The 18,975-nt window shown below is 38.4% G+C and overlaps 1 protein-coding gene across 1 annotated transcript; it reads left to right on the forward strand.

Moving 5' to 3' along the window:
- Positions 1-781: 781 nt before the first annotated feature.
- On the forward strand, positions 782-17,112 carry slc17a6b (solute carrier family 17 member 6b). Its single transcript, XM_044351049.1, has 12 exons — positions 782-1,437; positions 3,084-3,339; positions 4,255-4,373; positions 6,286-6,400; positions 8,588-8,675; positions 8,777-8,863; positions 9,288-9,430; positions 9,683-9,832; positions 10,290-10,422; positions 10,798-10,908; positions 13,074-13,201; positions 13,906-17,112. Exons 1-12 carry the CDS (start codon positions 1,364-1,366, stop codon positions 14,227-14,229), a joined length of 1,728 nt encoding a protein of 575 aa, XP_044206984.1. The 5' UTR covers positions 782-1,363; the 3' UTR covers positions 14,230-17,112.
- Positions 17,113-18,975: the final 1,863 nt, after the last annotated feature.

Consider the following 18,975-nt stretch of genomic DNA (forward strand, 5'->3'; position numbering starts at 1 on the left):
TTTACATTTTGAAGTTGTCCATTTTGAGAGAAGTGCAATGCCTTGTGTGACCACCAGGTGGTGTCCAATACCCACAAATGACAGTAAAGACACTGATCTTTACTCCCATCTCTTTTGTCAGCAAATCGCACATCTAAGATCTATATCTTAGTAGTATATTCTTCTTATTATTCTTATTATTCTTATTATTATTATCATCAGTATTATTATTATTATTATTATTATTATTAGTAGTAGTAGTATCATTATTATTATGTGTTTTACTAGCCTATTATTATTTGTCTAAATTTGGTCTGCAGAAGGACAGTTATCGGATGATATATCCTTGAAACCTCATAAAATATTCAAAAGGACTTCCAAAAATGTGTGCACGCTTCTGTGGGAAGATATGGTTGTCGAGAGGGATGAAAATATGGGAGACGCTTAAATTATTGATGGATTCCTACGTGGAGGAGCTTGTTGGAGGGAAAATCCACTCCTGCTCATTTGGTTTCCATAGCACCGCCCTCGGGAGAGCTGCAGCTTTCATATATGGGGTTACTATCCTTGTTTTTAATTATTTATTTAAGTATAAAAACGACAAATAAAATACATATCGCCTTGATTTTAATTGCATTATACCCTCACATCCTTTTAAAATTAAATAATGCGAATTGATCTTGAGTAAAAACCTCCTCTTCCCCTTAACACCTTATGAAATAAACAGAAACAGATTCGTGTAAATACATCAGCATGTTATATTTTGACTGTGGCCTTCATTCGCGCTGAGCAGCTGGCCAGATGTTGGACGCGGAGCTGCTGTCGCTGACCTCGGTGCTGAACACGACGTCAGATGAACCTGCGCTCACCACAGGAGACACGATACAGCCTCACTCCTCTTTGATTTATTGAAGCAACTCCAAACACCCACCTCTGCTCTCTAAACTTAAGTCTTTTTTTTATTTTTCCGTCCGCTCTCTCTCTCTCTCTTTCTCTCTCTCCCTCTCTCTCTTTTGTTGTTGTTGTTGCGGAGACAGATCCATATCGCTCTACGACGCCGGGCTATCAATTTCACTCCTTTTCCTTTTTTCGTCGTGATGGCACTGTGCGTGGCTACTGTACGCCAGGCAGGAGATGAGTTGGTGGTGGATGGAGGCGCACAGCTCGTCTGAGTCCCCTTTGCATGAAGGTGTAATCGCGCTTTCATTGTGAAAAACCCAGACGCGTCTGTCGGATCGCCGCCTCTCTGGACTCACATTTACCACAACTTGGTTTTGTTGTTTTCCTCGTAGCCGCTGCAGTCGGCTGTCCTGCGCCGTAACATGACGATCGATTAAGCAGTAAAATAATATTAAGAAAACAGGCCTATACATAGAAACTGGATATGGAGTCAGTGAAGACGAGAGCCGCGGCGGGGGTGAAGGAATTTGCGGGGAAGACCCTGGGTCATATGTACAGGTAAGGACGTGACATTTTTACCAGCGTGATTGGCGTCTGGTAATTTCTTGATGTTACAGTGTGATTATTTGGATGCTGTGTGTGTGTGTGTGTGTGTGTGTGTGTGTGTGTGTGTGTGTGTGTGTGTGTGTGTGTGTGTGTGTGTGTGTTTGTGTCTACAAGGCCACCAAAAACTGTTCTACAACTTACAGGGATCTTTATAGTCACGCCTCTAGAAGTGAGAGGAAAATTATGCAATCGTGTGTGTGTGTGTGTGTGTGTGTGTGTGTGTGTGTGTGTGTGTGTGTGTGTGTGTGTGTGTGTGCGTGTGTGTGTGTGTGTATGTGTGATGGTATTGGCAGGGGTTTCTTTGGAAGAACCTAAATGCCACTGGATGCGAGCGTGATGCAGGGCCTGTATGCCTGAATCTCATTAGCAGACGGATTGTACACTACAGGACGTGAAGGCCACGCGCGTATTTTTTGTGTTTCATTCAAAAAAAAATTTAGTGTCTCCCATATTATCTTGAAAACTAGTGACGCACATCCAATGATAAGCCGTGCCTCATAATAATTACAATCCATCTGTTTGCCTATATGATACCATACATGGATTTTTCTCTTCTGTAGACATGATCTTGCTAGTTTCTGTATCTGCAACTGAATAACTAAAAATTTGAAGCTATGTTTAGATAATTCACTTGTGAATTATCGTTAATGTATTTCAAGCGTTTGTGGGAGAACTGTTTCACAAAGTAATAAATTCCTTCAACTCTGCAGATGAAATACAAATTTCAAAAGGCCTTATGATCAGAAGAAGTTTGGTTACAATGAGTCTTTCTATAAAAACGCAGTGGATTTATATCTCCAGAGGCCTTTGATTTCACTGCAATTCATTCACTAGTTTGCATTTTATTCGATTCTTTTTCCACCATAATCAATCAGCCCTGTTGTTTTGTATTCATCATTTGCAGACACAGGGATTTAGATGTTTCGATTTTTATCATTTTATGTCCTGAATTGGGACAAACGACGCATGGTGAGTAAATGTGAGGTTCCTGAGGGGGGACAAAAAAGGAAAAAAAGACTTTGAGGAATGCCCACAGACGTGTGTCTGGAGGCTGGAGCTGCTGCTCGGTCCCGTGAATGCTAATGAGTGTGAAAGTGAGCGGGCTGCTGCAATGCGGTACCGGGACATATTCGCCTTTTTTTCAAGCTCTACATGAGAAGTGTGTTGTTTTATTTTATTAAATTGTTTTCTTCAGCGCACATACAGGTGCACATATTTGGGTTTAATTCGTTGTTTATGTCTGTTTGAGTCATCTTGACTTGAATCTCATAGATGTGATGCTCACAGTGTGAAAATCAGTAAGAAAATACAGTATAGAGGCCTCACCACTTGTGCTGCTGCATGTGGTGATTCTGCAGGAGTTACTTGTGTTTTCTTCACTGAAATGATGCAAGAAATCCCAGATACTACAAACCACACGAGCTCCATAGCATCCATTTCAAATAGAATATTAATGACATAAAAATGAAAAAGGCCTCCATAGAAATATTTTCCATTGGGAGAAATTATTCGGTTTTGGGGGGGGCGTTATCTCATGTGATGTCACTTGGTTGGGGGACTGTTTGCTAGACAGTGTTGTGCTCACCTGGCTGTTGCAGGGTGGTAGAGAGGAAACAGAAAACCGGGGAGGTGATCGAGCTGACGGAGGATGGGCGTCCCCGGGAGGCCGCGGAGAAGAAACCCCCGCTGTGCGACTGCAACTGCTTCGGTCTGCCGCGCCGCTACATCATCGCCATCATGAGCGGCCTGGGCTTCTGCATCTCCTTCGGTATCCGGTGTAACCTGGGCGTGGCCATAGTGGGCATGGTCAATAACAGCACCATCCACCAGAACGGGAAGATCATCATCAAAGAGGTGTGGCAACAGCACGAGAGCACCTCCTGACGTAAAAAACGACGTAAAGCATGGCTCGAGACATGAGACACCTGATCCTTATTTTATCAAGAAAAAAAAAAGAACAAGCATGTGTAAAGGCCTACTTCCTTATTAGGCCTTATAATCATTTTAGAAATCTTGATGATCCCCAATAATCATGCTGATGAGCTTTCGCAACGTTTAAGCTGATATTTGTGAGTAAGAAACCCTTTAATAGGCCTGTAATATTTTAAATCATGCCCAAATTGTTAATGCACAAGAGAATTCGTCATATATTATAATGTCAAATAACCTATGTAGTATTTTTTGGATAATACATCATGTAATTTAAAAAAAAGACTGAAAGTCAAATGCATCTCTGTATCCTGCGTGTATAGTTTTAAACGTGTAGAAATGTAAGTAATTGACTTTATTCTAAAATCAACATTTCCTTGACAGCAATATTTGCATGAAGGTCCAGTATGTGCTAAATTAAAAGAGACATACATTTTAAAGTGATCTATCTATATGCGAATTCACAGCCTATATATATTTAGGTAAAATGAATGTGTATATGTGATTTTTTGCATTTAGGCCAAATATTCGTCATCTAATCGTCTTGCCTGCACAGCTTCACGTTGGTTGAAAAAAAACCTCTGACAGATCATGTCCATGATGTTGGTGAACAGATCAATGTTGGACTGGATCGAATTAAAACGTTTCAGGCCTTTCAATAATACTAATCAGGCCGTCACGTTTAAATCCTTCTACTCAGAAAAGTACATATTTTTTCGTTAATTTCTTCAATGATATTGAAGAGAAAGAGAAAGAAATGTCTAGCCTCCAGCAGAGGTCATTTATTAATATTCAGCGTCTGTGTTTGCTCGTTTTTATTGGTTTTATTTTCCCCATTAGAAAGCCAAGTTCAACTGGGATCCAGAGACGGTGGGAATGATTCACGGATCTTTTTTCTGGGGCTACATTGTGACGCAAATCCCGGGAGGATACATATCCTCCAGACTGGCAGCAAACAGGTAGGCGGCACTCCCCATGAATTACCATAAATACAGCGCAGACACATTCATTTGGCGGAGGAAGCAATGTGATTTTTATGATTTTTGTTCATTAAACTGAACAGTTGGCCTGATCTCCCCTCCCTCCCCCCTTCTCTCCTCCTTTATTGTTTCATTTCTTCGACATTTATGAAATAGATAGGGATCGAAAACGAACACAGACATCCCAATAAATTTAGTTAACAATATTAAAAAAAACCCAAAACAACGCCAAGGCCAGAAATGAAAAAAAATGGCGTCATGATTGTCTGAATTATGAACTGAACGAACAATACACAGTTATAGTGTGAGTATATATCAGTGCATAAAGGCAGCAGCAGGCGGTTTATGGCTGATCAGCTGCTCTGAAGTGATGCAGAGCTGCAGGCAGGGCGCCGGGCTGGCAGGCCTGCAGCTCCCGGTGTCAGGGCTTTCTGCCACCTGTTAATGAGCTCCCTGGGGGGAGCCGGGTCTAATCTGTCGCTCTCTCGGGGCATGGAGACCAGACCCTGTCTTGTCGCCAAAAGGCTTTTATTCACACGAGCATTGCCAAAGCGACACACATTATCATTACGTTATATTACATATAGCCTGCTTCAATATGAATATGATGGCGCACATTTTGGGGATAAAATGTTGTAGGATGTGTGTGGACATAAATTGCTTTGTTAATCATTTTAGTAGCAAAAATGAACATGTATGGAGGCAAAATGGTTTACAGGCCTCAGTCTTGATTTCGCAATGACAGTAAACGTTTTCTAAATTTAAAATAGCAAAATAATTATTGGGGCCTATATTTTTTTTTTTTTTTTTAAAAAGGCTCTATTGCAGCATGGATTTACTCGCTATAGACAGTTTATATCAAGTCCAGGCCAACCTACTGCAAAAAAAAAAACAAAAAAAAAAAAACATGTTTGTCCGTCCTCGTGCTGTTGATTGACACGAGGATGTAATCGAATCAATTGGTCTCGTGCCCAACAGTAGTCTCAACCGGATTAGGGCGTGCCCCCCGCGTGCAGATGAGAGGGGCGGGAGGACGTGACAGAAATGGGAAATAGCTCCGTGTTTATGGATGGTTTCTTCAACTAGATCAGCTGCGCCCGCACGATTAAGAAAAAAAACAACAACAAAAAAACAAAAACCGCTAAATATAACGTTCTTCGTTTATTCCAATTTTAACAACAAGAACAAAGACGAAACCTTATCCAGTTTACCAGGCTGAAGCTAATAATAAACAATGGCGAGGCGTGTTAATGAAAGTTATTGTAAAATATTGTAATGTAAAAAAAATCAATACAATTCGTAACTATTTGCATCGATTTCAATGTCAAATTAAAATGAAATATGTTTATTATTCATGAAAAACGTATTTCATGAAAACCAGTTAGAGCAAATGGTTGCTAAGCGACAGATATGTGAATGGTGACGGGGCGTTGCTGCGTGAAATATTAATTTCCCCGACGTCACTGGCTCTGGGCCAATCAGAACCGAGGAGGACACGAAATACGAACATATGTGCAATGATGATTAAACTGCACAGATAATTCAAGTGTGACGGCAGATTTGCGTTCAATCTAAAGGAAACAGTAAACAAAAACGCGACTTTGAAAGGCCTTTTAAAGTAAACAACAAATCGAATATGTTTCATGGATGTTTTTACTGTAAAGTGTTTTAAAAACCACTTATTAGGCCTACAATAATGTTTTAAAAAAGGGAAAGGTATATTTAGTATTTAATAATTAATATTCTAATGTAATATTTCAAGGCACTGTTTCTACTCACTATGGCACAAAGCAAAAAAAAAATGTCATACGTTAAGTTGACATTAAATAATTATGATGGGAGTTGCTCTATATAAAATGTTATATTTCAAATACATTTCTATTATTTTCAGGGTGTTTGGTGCAGCCATTGTCCTAACATCGACTCTCAACATGTTCATTCCTTCGGCTGCCCGAGTCCATTATGGGTGTGTCATTTTTGTCAGGATATTACAAGGACTGGTGGAGGTAAGAGTAGAGATTCCCCCCACATCAACACCCAAAAGCATCCTGTGGAAGAGAAAATTTTAACATTTTAAGGTGTATTACAACATTTTTTTGAGTCTTTGTCCTCTCTAATAAATTTAGTGTGTGATAAATTTAATGTATTCATGAATACATGTAAAGTATTTGAAGTATTCTTACCATTAATAGACCATAAAGGTGAGCTAGTGCTTAATAGCTATGAATAACAACACTATACTGTAGACTATAAATACAAAGGGACTTCCTACAATCTTTACACAATGAGAAAGCAAAGGAAAGACTATAACATGCATTGGATATTCATCCTGTGGAAATCTGAGACGGGCTGTATTGATCCAGTCCACTACAGTTGAGTGTTTGTGGGATAGTCCAGCTTTTCCTGTCACACTTTGTCTCCAGGATACACAACAGCAAAGTGCTGGTATACAGATACATGAAAAGGGTAATGTTGATATGCAAAAGCACATTAATCCTCTGGCTTTGTAGTGAAACATGACACACAAATATCTGTCAAATGTATATTGTAGTTGATATGCTGATGATCTGTTGTTATGGTGAAGAATAGGCTACAGAAGTCTGACGCTAGTAGTTTTATTGCATAAACACATTATACACTGTATGCACATATTACAGAAATAATCAAATGTGAAGGTAAAGTTGTTGGTGGGCATCGTGTGTCTAATTAGAAGATTGTTTTTTAGGAGGTGGGTGAGGCCATGATGGTTAATCAGTAGGCTAGCATCAGATCTTTAATGAAGGTTTAATGATAGTTTTTATACATTTTGAGGAGAATAAATGAAATTAATCTAATATTATACTCTCAATATTTCATCCCCCACAAGAGCATATAGGCAAAGCACCGCTCTCCTAAGAAAGTCGATACAGATTGTGTTTTGCGTCTGCACAGTTTGTTCAAATTAGTGGCTGATGAACATTTAATAGCTGCAGGGCTGCTTTGCTCCATGAACAGCTCATCAGGTCCTCTTTGCTCATGGCACTGTGCAATTTGTTCATGTTAATTACACAGGTGAAAATGTTAATATTTGTTAGTTATTATCTCAGATATCTGTTGGTTCATGACTAAAAGGACATTCCCTTGTAGAGTGTTTGTATATCCTCAAAAGCTCAAAGTCACCCAGTAATACAACTTGCAAGGTAGTAGAGCATTTGGGTAAATTTCACTTGTGGTGACTAAAAGCATTGTACTCCACTCTATATTGCATGACAAAAATGCATACAGTAAAATGTTTATATTTATATTTGCTATTGGGTTTTTGAGCTATTATTCACTGACACAATACAGTGTTGGATCCATCAAAATCGGGTGCAAAGTAATGCATGTACAGGACCTATAATAAATTAATTGTACAAAACTGCAATATATATTTTTATGTTTAAACATTAGAAGGTTGGATTCGAAGCATTGTGCTTCAGGGAATCAATCCCTGTAATGGCTCCTAGGACGCCACAAATGGCTGACGTGGAGCATTGACCATGTTCATGATACACTTCCCAAACACACCGTGTCTATCAGGAAGAACATTCCCAGTTTAAAGTATAGGTTCACAATTTTTCAAGTCTAACAACATTCAGGTGACCAAATGAACAATGAACAGGTTTTGCTTACTGTGATCGTTCCTCCTGTTCACACTGACCATTAGAAGATCTTCTCTAAATGTGCTTACAATGTAAGTAATGGACAAACTCCACACTCCTCATTTGGGCAAAAATGTATTTGAAAGGTTACCTGAAGATAATATGAGGCTCCAGTCATCTGAGTTAGTCAAATAAAGTGGATATCCTCCACAGTCAGTCTTTTTAGTAAAAAAAATCGCTCTTTGTGTCTTGACAGACAATGTTTTCCTGTTCAGCTGCAGCGGAAGGGTCGTAACAAAAACAGGGATTGTAATGGAAATTTTCAAATACATTTTTGCACAGAAAGAGGCTTGTGGATTTTGTCCTCCATCACTTACATTGAAAGTACATTATGAAGGGATCTTCTAATGTTCAGTATGAACAGGAGGAATTATTACAGCAAGAAAAACGTGACTATGTTCATTTGGGCATTTGACTATTGTTTTAGGACAGACTTGAAAAATTGTGAACCTATCCCTTAACTCATATCTCTTTAACATAAATTAATACAGACTGATGCTCTGTGATGTTTAGGGAGTCACCTACCCAGCTTGTCATGGCATCTGGAGTAAGTGGGCTCCTCCGCTGGAAAGGAGTCGTCTGGCCACCATCTCTTTCTGTGGTAAATATTTATTTTTCATGCGATTGGCTTTTATAGATTTATTTAAGATGCCTGAGGTCAACAACATGTTTCCCTTCAACTGCTTTGTCTCTGTTTCTCAGGCTCTTATGCTGGTGCTGTGATTGCGATGCCTCTGGCTGGGATCCTGGTTCAGTATTCAGGCTGGTCCTCAGTCTTCTACGTCTACGGTAAGATTGATTGATGAGGGTTTGCATGTGATAAGTATGTGTATTGTTTAGTATACCCAAGAGAATAATTCTGTGTTGACATGATTATAAAGGAGTATAAATGTCTTGAAATATGTTTTGGTTAAGTGTTTTGAAGCTTAAGAGTTTGACTGTCAGAGAGTCCAGTGAAAGTCAAATGGATTTATCCCGGCAGACTGCGTATTGATTTCCTCCCCCTGATGTTTTGGTGTGTCAATAAATAACCCCCCATCTTTTTCTCTGGACTGGATGCAGTTAGCCTTCCTGTCTGGGTTTTATTCTCTCAGGCATTTTGGAAAGATCAGGCTGCCAAACACATACTGTGTGCATACTGCTGAGGTCAGAATTGATGCAGCACATCTGCAATTATTTAAAATCGCGACTTCTATCTGTCTGTGATATGCAGGGTGCTTCGGCATATTATGGTACATGTTCTGGATCTTAGTGTCTTACGAGAGCCCTGCTGAACATCCGACCATCACTGATGAGGAGCGCTGCTACATTGAGGAGAGTATTGGAGAGAGTGCCATGCTAATGGGTCCTACTGAGGTGAGGGGAAAAAGTAACAACTAGCCAACAAATATAATTTACTTCACCCAGTACTCTTTGTTTTTAAATCCCCTGAGTTATAAAGGATACCAAGCTACAGTTTCATCAACCATTTAAAGCCAAAACATAAAGCCATTAAATTAGATATTGTGATCTGAGAAAAGGTCACTTCCATTCAAATCTCCATCACTTCATACTTTTATCATACTCCGCTATAAAAAATAAATGTATTGTGATTATTATTATTATTAGAAATTCAAGACCCCCTGGAGGAAGTTCTTCACCTCAATGCCTGTCTATGCAATCATCGTGGCCAACTTCTGCAGGAGCTGGACGTTTTACCTGCTGCTCATCAGCCAGCCTGCATACTTTGAGGAAGTGTTTGGCTTTGAGATAAGTAAGGTGGGTCTACATCAACAGTTATGTGGTTCATAAACAATGTGTTCAAATGCAATGGAAAAAAACCCACTCAAACACACAACTATGGTTGCTAGAGGTTTTCGGGCATGTGACATTTTGCTCTTGGACTGAATCGCTAGCAAAATCAATGGCGGTTCAACTGTTGGCCTGTGGGTATTTCTCATGAACTGATACATTACGTAACAAGGCATGATGAAAAAGGTTTTGATGTCACAAATTATTTGACATTGATAGAAACCATCAGATGTGTTGCCAACAGCAGGATAAGAAAACCAGTGAATACATCAAATGGCAACTTTTCTGTTTGATAGTGTTTTAACTCCTTTAAAAGCAGAGAAAATAAAACAAAAGACATCATTAAACTAGCAATATTTGAAGTCTAATAGAAAATATATTGCAATTACACCTGATTTGGTTGGTTTCCTGTATGTGGCTTTAGGTCGGCATAGTGTCTGCCCTGCCCCATTTGGTGATGACCATTATTGTGCCCATCGGCGGCCAACTGGCCGACTACCTGCGCAGCAAGAACATCCTGTCAACTACCAATGTCAGGAAAATCATGAACTGTGGAGGTGAGAAGTCTGAGCTGAGGATGAAATATAATTTTCCACACCTCTCTCTGCACAGCAGCAGGGTGTTGCGGTCACGGTGTTAGATCCATATTGTTTATTTTTTTAGCTGGTCTTCGCCACATGGTGACCAGACGGGCTAAAGTCGAGATAGTTGCATTTGTATTTTTGTAAAAATCTATCTGTTCAATACTTGTACACAAGTTGCCTCACTAATGTTGACTGTGCATTGATTTCATATCTGTCACTTATGTAATTGAGTGCAGACCGTGTATCATGCTTAATTCAATTGGCACTGTGATGGCCAACAGCCCGTGGGCTTTGTGTATTTCTGTGTGTGTGTGTGTGTATGTGTGACCTGCTGTCTGTCTCTGTTAGGATTTGGCATGGAGGCCACATTGCTGCTGGTGGTAGGATATTCCCACAGCAAAGGGGTGGCAATATCCTTCCTGGTGCTGGCAGTGGGCTTCAGTGGATTTGCTATATCAGGTTAGTAGAAGTAAAACATATTTTATAGTCTCTCAACCATAAATATAGTTTATATGCAATTTAGCGTATTATATTCTGTAGTTGAAATCTAGTTGGATTTAATTGTGTGGTTTACTATAGTTTTCACTACAGAAGGGTTAATGGATTTGGTGTTTAAGAGAAGGATAAATCACATTTGAAGTGAATAAGGATGTGAATGTGTAGAACATCTTTCACAAAACCAGTAGTTTTTTTTAGTAGTTAGTAATTTGTAAGGAAAGCAAGCAATGACATTCAAAAGTATAGTTAAAGGTACAGTGTGTAGAATTTAGTGGCATCTAATTCAACAGACTTGGCAGAAATGGAATATAATATATGTTTTCATTAGCGTATAATCACCTGAAAATAAGAATCGTTGTGTTTTCGTTATCTTAGACTTATATCTACATAGGGAGCGGGTCCTCCACAGAGCCTGCCGTGTTGCACTGCCATGTTTCTACAGAAGCCCAAAATGGACAAACCAAACACTGTCTCTAGAGAAGGGCTTTCACACTTTTCATGAGTTTTGCAGCCAAAGTAGCTTCTCCTACAAGGAAGGGGAGGGTGAGGGGGAGGGGTATTCAGTGGGTTGCAATCTGCAACCTCACCACTAGATGTTGCTAAATCCTACACACTGGTCCTTTAAATAGTTTGACATTTTGACAGGCTTTAGATGAGAAGGTTGATACCACTCTCAAATCTGTCCAGTAAATATGAAGCTAGAGCCAAGAGATAGTTAGCTTAGCTTAGCATAAATCACTGGAAACAAGACCTTCTGTCTGAAGGTAAAAAAAACAAAAACAAAAAACATCCAGTTGTGATTTTAACATGCAGTTACATGCCAGACTAGTTCTTGGCAGATAGCAGCAAAATTTATAGTCCAGCACCTTTTGACCTTTGGACAGAGCCAGGTTAGCTGTTTCTCCCTGCTTCCAGTCTTTATGCTACGCTAGGCTAACTTAACTAGACTAGCTAGCAGTCTGTAGCTTCATATTTAGCGTATCAATCTTCTCATCTAACTCTCTGCAAGAAAGTGAACAGGCGAATTTTCCAAAATGTCAAAGTTTTACTTTAATGTAGTAGTTGATAGCAGCCTTTACCTCCACTGGTAATATTGGTCTATAATATTTAACCTCTGCCTCTTGGGTATTCATCAAAATTGTTTTTCAGTTCCTTTTTTTCCAGTCACAAAATTGCAAAGTTTGTGGAGAACCTAGATTGTTTTGTGTTGTTTGGTTTGGATTCTGGTTCAGATTGATACAGCATAAGGAAATAGAAAACATTATACCCTAAAAAAAATAGATTGCTTTGTTTGCATGCCATCCTCTGATCATCCAAGACTGGATAGTAAAACAGTCTGTATTTTCTGTCCAGACTCTTTGGCAGGCTGCTATAAGGGAGGGAATCGTAAAACATGGTTGCAATGTATTTGAAATTAAACACAATTTTGATGAACATCCCAGTTTCATCTGATAATATGATATTGCAGATGATGTAGATTTCTATTAAATTTTGTACTGCTGGCACTTTAATGCTTTTATTTTCTGTGAATTTACATTTACAACAACTTCCAATATCCATCCAGATAACACCAGTATTGCATTTAATCAATTATAATGGCTGTGTAGCTACAAACTTCATCAGAGGGATATGAGATTTTATTTTTTGAACTTTTACACGAAATGGCAAATGAACCTGTAAGCCTTCTTCAGCCATTCAATCAACAGATCCTTTCATGTTAATGCTTAGTTACAGGGGATGCAGAGGTCTGTGACTGCATGAGTGCAAAATCAGATTCTTGCCTGTTGTTCTTGAGCCTTCTCCTGGAGTGTTTAATAATTCAGTACTAGCTGTCTCGGGGGGATTTGCCAGGCAGGCACCGCACAGCAGCCAGCGAGGACACTTACTCATTCAGCCAGTCAGGGTGGGGGAGGATGTGTGGCGAGTTGCGGACTGCCTATATCTGCAACAAGATGGTCACCATTTGTGCAGCTTTCATCTACAACTGTGTCCTTTTTCTGTTTCTTTTGATACATATTGTCACAGTATTTCCCTCCATTTGAATCTGGTTACCAAAACTCACAAAGATGAAAATATGTCAGCTATATTTTCATTTTTTAAACTTTTTTTTTTTTTTGCTTTATCAGGCTTCAATGTCAATCACTTGGATATTGCTCCTCGCTATGCCAGTATCCTCATGGGCATCTCCAACGGTGTGGGTACCCTGTCTGGGATGGTGTGTCCACTGATTGTTGGTGCTATGACAAAAAACAAGGTAAGGGCTTTTCCCATCAGACACCAAATATGGCAGTAAATAAAACACTTTCATTTCATATATAGGAAATATAAAGCAAATTGATCAATCAAAACATTTTTTTGTCTCAGCTGCACTTTTGTCTGTTCAAGTAATGGCCACACCTATGTTGAATATAACTGACACAGTAATACATTTATAGCTTAAAAAACAGACACGGAAGGTTTAATAATATCTGAAAATGATGTATTACTAATACTCATGGCAGATTATAAAAGGTTGTTAAAGTGACAGATTAAGTGATACTAAATGTTGTACAGTAAGTATATAGAAGTATTTACTATTCAAAAATTCCTGTAGCCACTGATGTATAGTTGTGTTAGAGTTTTTGTTTCTCCTGTGACTTTCATGTTTTTTAAATCACCTCATCTCACACTGTCTGATAGTATCACATATATTCCTTATCAGCCTATTCATTCAAATTCAAGACTCCTTGAAAATATCCTTGACATCTTGAGCATCATTTTATACATATTTCCCCAAAAGTCAGCTTGATGCATCTTTGGAAACTTTGGGATCTCTACTAGAATTTTAAAATTAAGTTTTTATGGATTTGAGCAATGTTTGGCTGCACAGCAGAGGTTTCTAATGACTGACTGACTGGCAGACTGATGCTTGTTAAGGGTTTAGAAACAACACTTTCTTTCCTCATCCTTCCTCCTCAGACTCGAGAGGAGTGGCAGTATGTGTTCCTAATTGCCTCCATGGTGCATTACGGGGGTGTGGTGTTCTACGGCCTCTTTGCATCAGGAGAAAAACAGCCGTGGGCCGACCCCGAACTGACCAGCGAGGAGAAGTGCGGCTTCATTGACGAGGACGAGCTGGCAGAAGAGACAGGCGACATCACTCAAAATTATGGCAAGTCGTACGGCGCCACCACGCAGGTGAATGGCGGCTGGGCTGCCGGCTGGGAGAAGACGGAGGAGTATGTCCAGGAAGAAGCACAGGGAGGAGGCTATGGATACAGGCAGGATGAGGGATACTCTTAGACCAAACATTTCTTGAGTATGCATCAGTTTAGTCATAAAAAATATCAACAAATGAGAAACAAGAAAAAGAGCTACAATCCATCGTTGTATTGTTTGCACAAATTCTAAAAAATTTAAAAAAGTATCAACTTAATGTAAAAATTACTAAAATATATAAAAATCACTAAAAGATATTTGATTAATAGAGGTGTAACACATATCAAATTGGCAGTCTGTAAATGTATTATTATGCATATTGATGATAGATATATTTATTTGGAGTGCAATCGTGTGTAAACGTAAACATTTTCATCCCATCAGCCGAGGCTTCCTGACTACACTGAAGCCTTGATGGTTACAGAGAAGCAGCCCATCAGAACCAACCCCTTATTTATCAAATTAACTGGTTCTTGTTACAGTACAACGTCCGACAAGCCAGCCATTACAGTGTATAAACATGTCACTGCACAGCATTGTGAACAGAAACTAGACACTCTGTTGATATAGATTGTACTGTATCTCTCCTGAATGCACTCAGAGTAGTGTGTCCTTTAAATGCACAATATGATTGTTTTTTTTTTTCTTATCACTGGCTTCTGTGTGTGTAAATCTAAGTCCTTAACATGTAGGTGACTTGGTGTAGAGATTTGACGAGTGGCATAGTGATGACTGTATAAAAGGTTAAAAAAAAATGTCTTAAAAATGTTTGCTACATGTCATTTTGTAACACGGTACCTCTGCAGCTGAGAGTATGATTTTAGCATTTGTAGCCCAACACATCTCAGCAGTGTAGTGCAGGAGTAAAGCCATTTTCATGATTACTGTCAAGCCACTAAAAGCATTTGTTGAAAGATTTGTCTCAGATAAAACATATATGACAGAGATAACTACAGGTGCACAAAGTAAAGATCTATAAGAGTTTACAGATTAAATGTTGTTAGACCAAGAGAGTATCAGAGTCTTAATATATTAGAGCAGCACACCTAATGATGTTTTATGAGAGAAAAACATACAGAATATATAAAATAGTGGTATATAAAAATATGGGCAAAGGTATAAGGGAGTAATTTCTAGTTCACATGTTCAAACTATATGAAGATGAATTTAAAATGTCACATGACATGGTAGAAGAGAAGTATTTGAATGTTTACAGATATCAATACTTGGCGTAAAGTTCACCAAAATGGAAGATTTCTATGTATAGTTCTAGAGAAGATACAGTAGGAGAGGCAATCACAGACATGTGCAATTTGGACAAACTGCCATTTGTCCATTTTCATTTCAGAATGGAAGTGAGATGATGATTAAATGAACTATAATGTATATACCTATGAGAATCTGGCAATGAAAAGTTTTTCAGGCTCCTGAGTACAAAATAGTCTGCCTCTAGAATCAGTTTCGTCCTCATTCTGCACTTACACTGACAAGGTCTGAAGGGGGCCAAGTTTGTTTCATTTTTCACTTGTCTGTGGAGATCGTACGTCAGCACTTCACAATATAGATGTGTGTGGATGTGTATTTATGCATGGAACAAAATGAAATTTGTAGTATGTCTTTTTTTTTTTAATTGTTCCTTTTAGATTTCTTTCACGCTTATTTGTCTTTGTCTCAGAAACTGTTACTGATGCTTCAATTTCTTTGCACAATTAACCAAAGCTGAAGAGCAGAGCTGGGTTTTAGCTGGAAGTCAGATGATTTTTTTAAGGTAGTACAGCCCATCAGCAGTGAGGTTCCAGTCTGGACCCCCTCTACCCCCCAAGTGTGCAGGTAGCACCAAACATTACTCAGTGTACAAAGCAATAAATCCATAGTAACAGTTCTGGTCAAATGTCAAACATCATGAATCATCATGAACAGTCATTATGTAACTGTTTTTTATGCATCTGTTCAAAAGTCGTGTTTTTTTGTGATAACAAATGTAGAAAATAAACACTAATACTTGTAAAGAAAAAAACAGAAATATATGTATAAAAATATAGTAATAGAGTCCAACACAAACGTCTTTGACAATAAGAAAATGCAAGGAGTTTGTGACGGGGCTGCTCACCAGATGAGAATGATAAACTGAGCTCCGTTAAAATCGGACGCTCTTCTTCTTCATGTCTCTGTTTTTGTTTAAATGTTGTCTTCATGAACTGTGTGCTGTTGTCCCCCCCCCCTCCTCTCTCTCTCTCTCTCTCTGTCTCTCTCTCTATCTATCTATCTCTCTTTCTCTCTCTCTGTTCTCAGTTTTTAGTTTTAAAAATGTTCTTCATCAAGTGGCTGGACCCCCCTTTTCCCTATCTAACCAAATGTACCTCCTCCTTCCTCCTTCCCCTGTACATCCTGATTTCATTGTTGCAACAATATTCATTGACATAAAGGATGAAATCTAAACAGGCGATTCTACATTTTTCAAAAATGACAAATGTGCAACCTGAAGTAGTAAAAAGTTTCCTGTTTTTGTGCCTCTGAAGTTACAGTGTGATTCTATGGCTTCTGTTGCTGTGTAAATTGAGAGGTTTGTTGATGTCAAAATGAAATACTCTCTATCCTTTTTTGATAAAAAAAGTAAACAAATCTGTGTCCTGAGAGTTTGTATTGACCAAAAAGGAGAATAATTTCACAATACCACTGCTGCTCTGTGTAGTTAATATGCACTGAGTCATTTACTGTACTGTGTATTTATTGTATTGAAATATTGAAAAAAAAATGCTTGCAAAATTGGATTTGATTAGGTCTTGAATCTCTCAGGCTGACAAGAAAACACCCCTATTGTATATAGAGTAATGGTTTCTTTATGGGCTTTGGCCCCTTTAAATGTGGATAAAATAGTTTTCCCAGAAAGTCCATTAGCAGCTGTTCTGAAGCTTTTGATTGTGACACACAATCTTCCTCAGCAGATAGAATTTAATCAGTTATAGATGTTCGAATTTAGTTTTTCTCCGTTCATGTTTGCTACAAATTGGAGAATGAAATTTGATTCTTTAAGTCTGTAAAATGTACAGAAACTTTAAACTTGAACATCTGCAGTTCCATTACAACTAACTCCCTCTGCTGAGGAAGGCTGTATGATACAATCCAGGGTAAATGTCTTTATGAAAAAAAAAAAAAAAATCTCACCTTGATTGCATGAAGGAGCTCTGAACCAGCAATATAACCTAAAAGCTGATGAGCACACATCCTAAATGCAGCAGCTGATTTGCAGTTGAAATTCAACCACCCTGCTTGAAACTGTAACATTCACTTTCACATGAATACACCGTTTCTCATTTGGTTTTCTGTATGACATGATTGAGGTAGTTCAGATGGATATTGCTATTCTGTTTTGTGTGGTAAAAATACATTTAATATGCTGCTCATGTGCAGGATGTAACAATGCTATTATGAGGCATGATTGCCAAAGCATGCACCATGTTAGGTCTTATTTGTTTAATGAGATTGGTCAGTCACAGAGCTTGCTGGGTAATTTCAGCAAATACTCCATACCGTATACACTATATATTTTTTGCAGAATATTTCCCTCTACTTACTTGTCAATACAGAAAAATATGAATTTTGTGAGCCAGGCATTAATGGTTTGCTCTTGAAGAAATTAAACTAGATTAAGATTTCTGAAAAAAAAGAAAACCCACGAGATCAGTGGATAAAACCATTACAGTGGGGTTTTAAGCTAAGAGTTTTCACCACTCCACCAAGGCCACAGGAAGTGCACAGTTAATGGCTGCCCTCCTTCCCTGTCGGTGAAATCAATAGGGTCATTCCCCAGTGTTTGGCTGGACCTATTGACTGTTCTAACCTCTTAATGGAGATGAGAGGGAGGAGGAGCACTTATTGAGCTATTTGGAGGTGTTATTTCGATTTAGGAGCTGACCCCCACCTCCATCAACAAAGCTTCAACACTATTCTCACAGATGATCATCAGGGGAGATACAACTAAACAAAACAATACACCCGTTTCTTTCTTATCATCATCATCAAGTATAATTAAGATAAAAAACCTTCTAAAGGCTGAAGTTGTTCAATGACTCACTGTGCTTAATGATCTACTAAAAGAAAAACATCTACTGTCTATTATGAAAGAAATGCAATGGCACAGTGATGGATAACTTTAAACTATAACGAAATTCCAACAACAATGAGTCTAATCTTGTTCTTTGTTCAAAAAACTGTGGGAACTTTTAGACCCTTTCAGTTATATATTTTTGATATAAGTGCTGATAAATATGAACCAGCAAAATGCCTTTATTCCAGAAAATGATTTTGAAGTTGGTCTCTAATTCTTGTGAAATTAAAGCCTGTATATTTTGTGTTGTTTCATGTAGGCCAGGATCTTTTGACTGGAAATATTAAAAATCACCCCGAGACATGTTTTAAGATTTATAAAAATACTTTTCTTGGAATAATAATTTGTGTCTGATATGTCTTTTATGTTTTATCTTGTTAAAAATCCTAAATATTACATCTACTCCTTTTCTTTCATTGAAAAATTCAGAATCAATGAATATGCATGTACTTTTCATTTAGGATGGAGCTTAAGATGTCTCCTGCTTCAGTGAAAAGTTCATTCTTCAAGGCTTAAAGTTTCCACGTCACACTTGTGTAAGTTGCATATTGAACTGCAATTGGCTCCAGACTAGTCGTGATGCCAGAAAAAAACACCTCATACGTACGCATCTTAAACTCTGAAGAAACTTTCCCCTTTCAACAGATGAGTTTAAAAACTTGAGTCTTCTAGTGTGAAACTGTGCACAGATGTACGTCACTCTGCACAGTGAGGGTCAAACA

Source organism: Thunnus albacares, chromosome 1 (assembly GCF_914725855.1).
Source record: "Thunnus albacares chromosome 1, fThuAlb1.1, whole genome shotgun sequence".
NCBI classification, from domain to species: Eukaryota; Metazoa; Chordata; class Actinopteri; order Scombriformes; family Scombridae; genus Thunnus; species Thunnus albacares.

Coding starts and splice junctions, on each gene's coding strand:
- slc17a6b (XM_044351049.1), top strand. CDS start 1,364: ATGGAGTCAGTGAAGACGAGAGCCGCGGCGGGGGTGAAGGAATTTGCG. Junction 4,374..6,285: donor TCCAGACTGGCAGCAAACAG/GTAGGCGGCACT, acceptor TATTATTTTCAG/GGTGTTTGGTGCAGCCATTG. Junction 9,431..9,682: donor TGCTAATGGGTCCTACTGAG/GTGAGGGGAAAA, acceptor TATTATTATTAG/AAATTCAAGACCCCCTGGAG.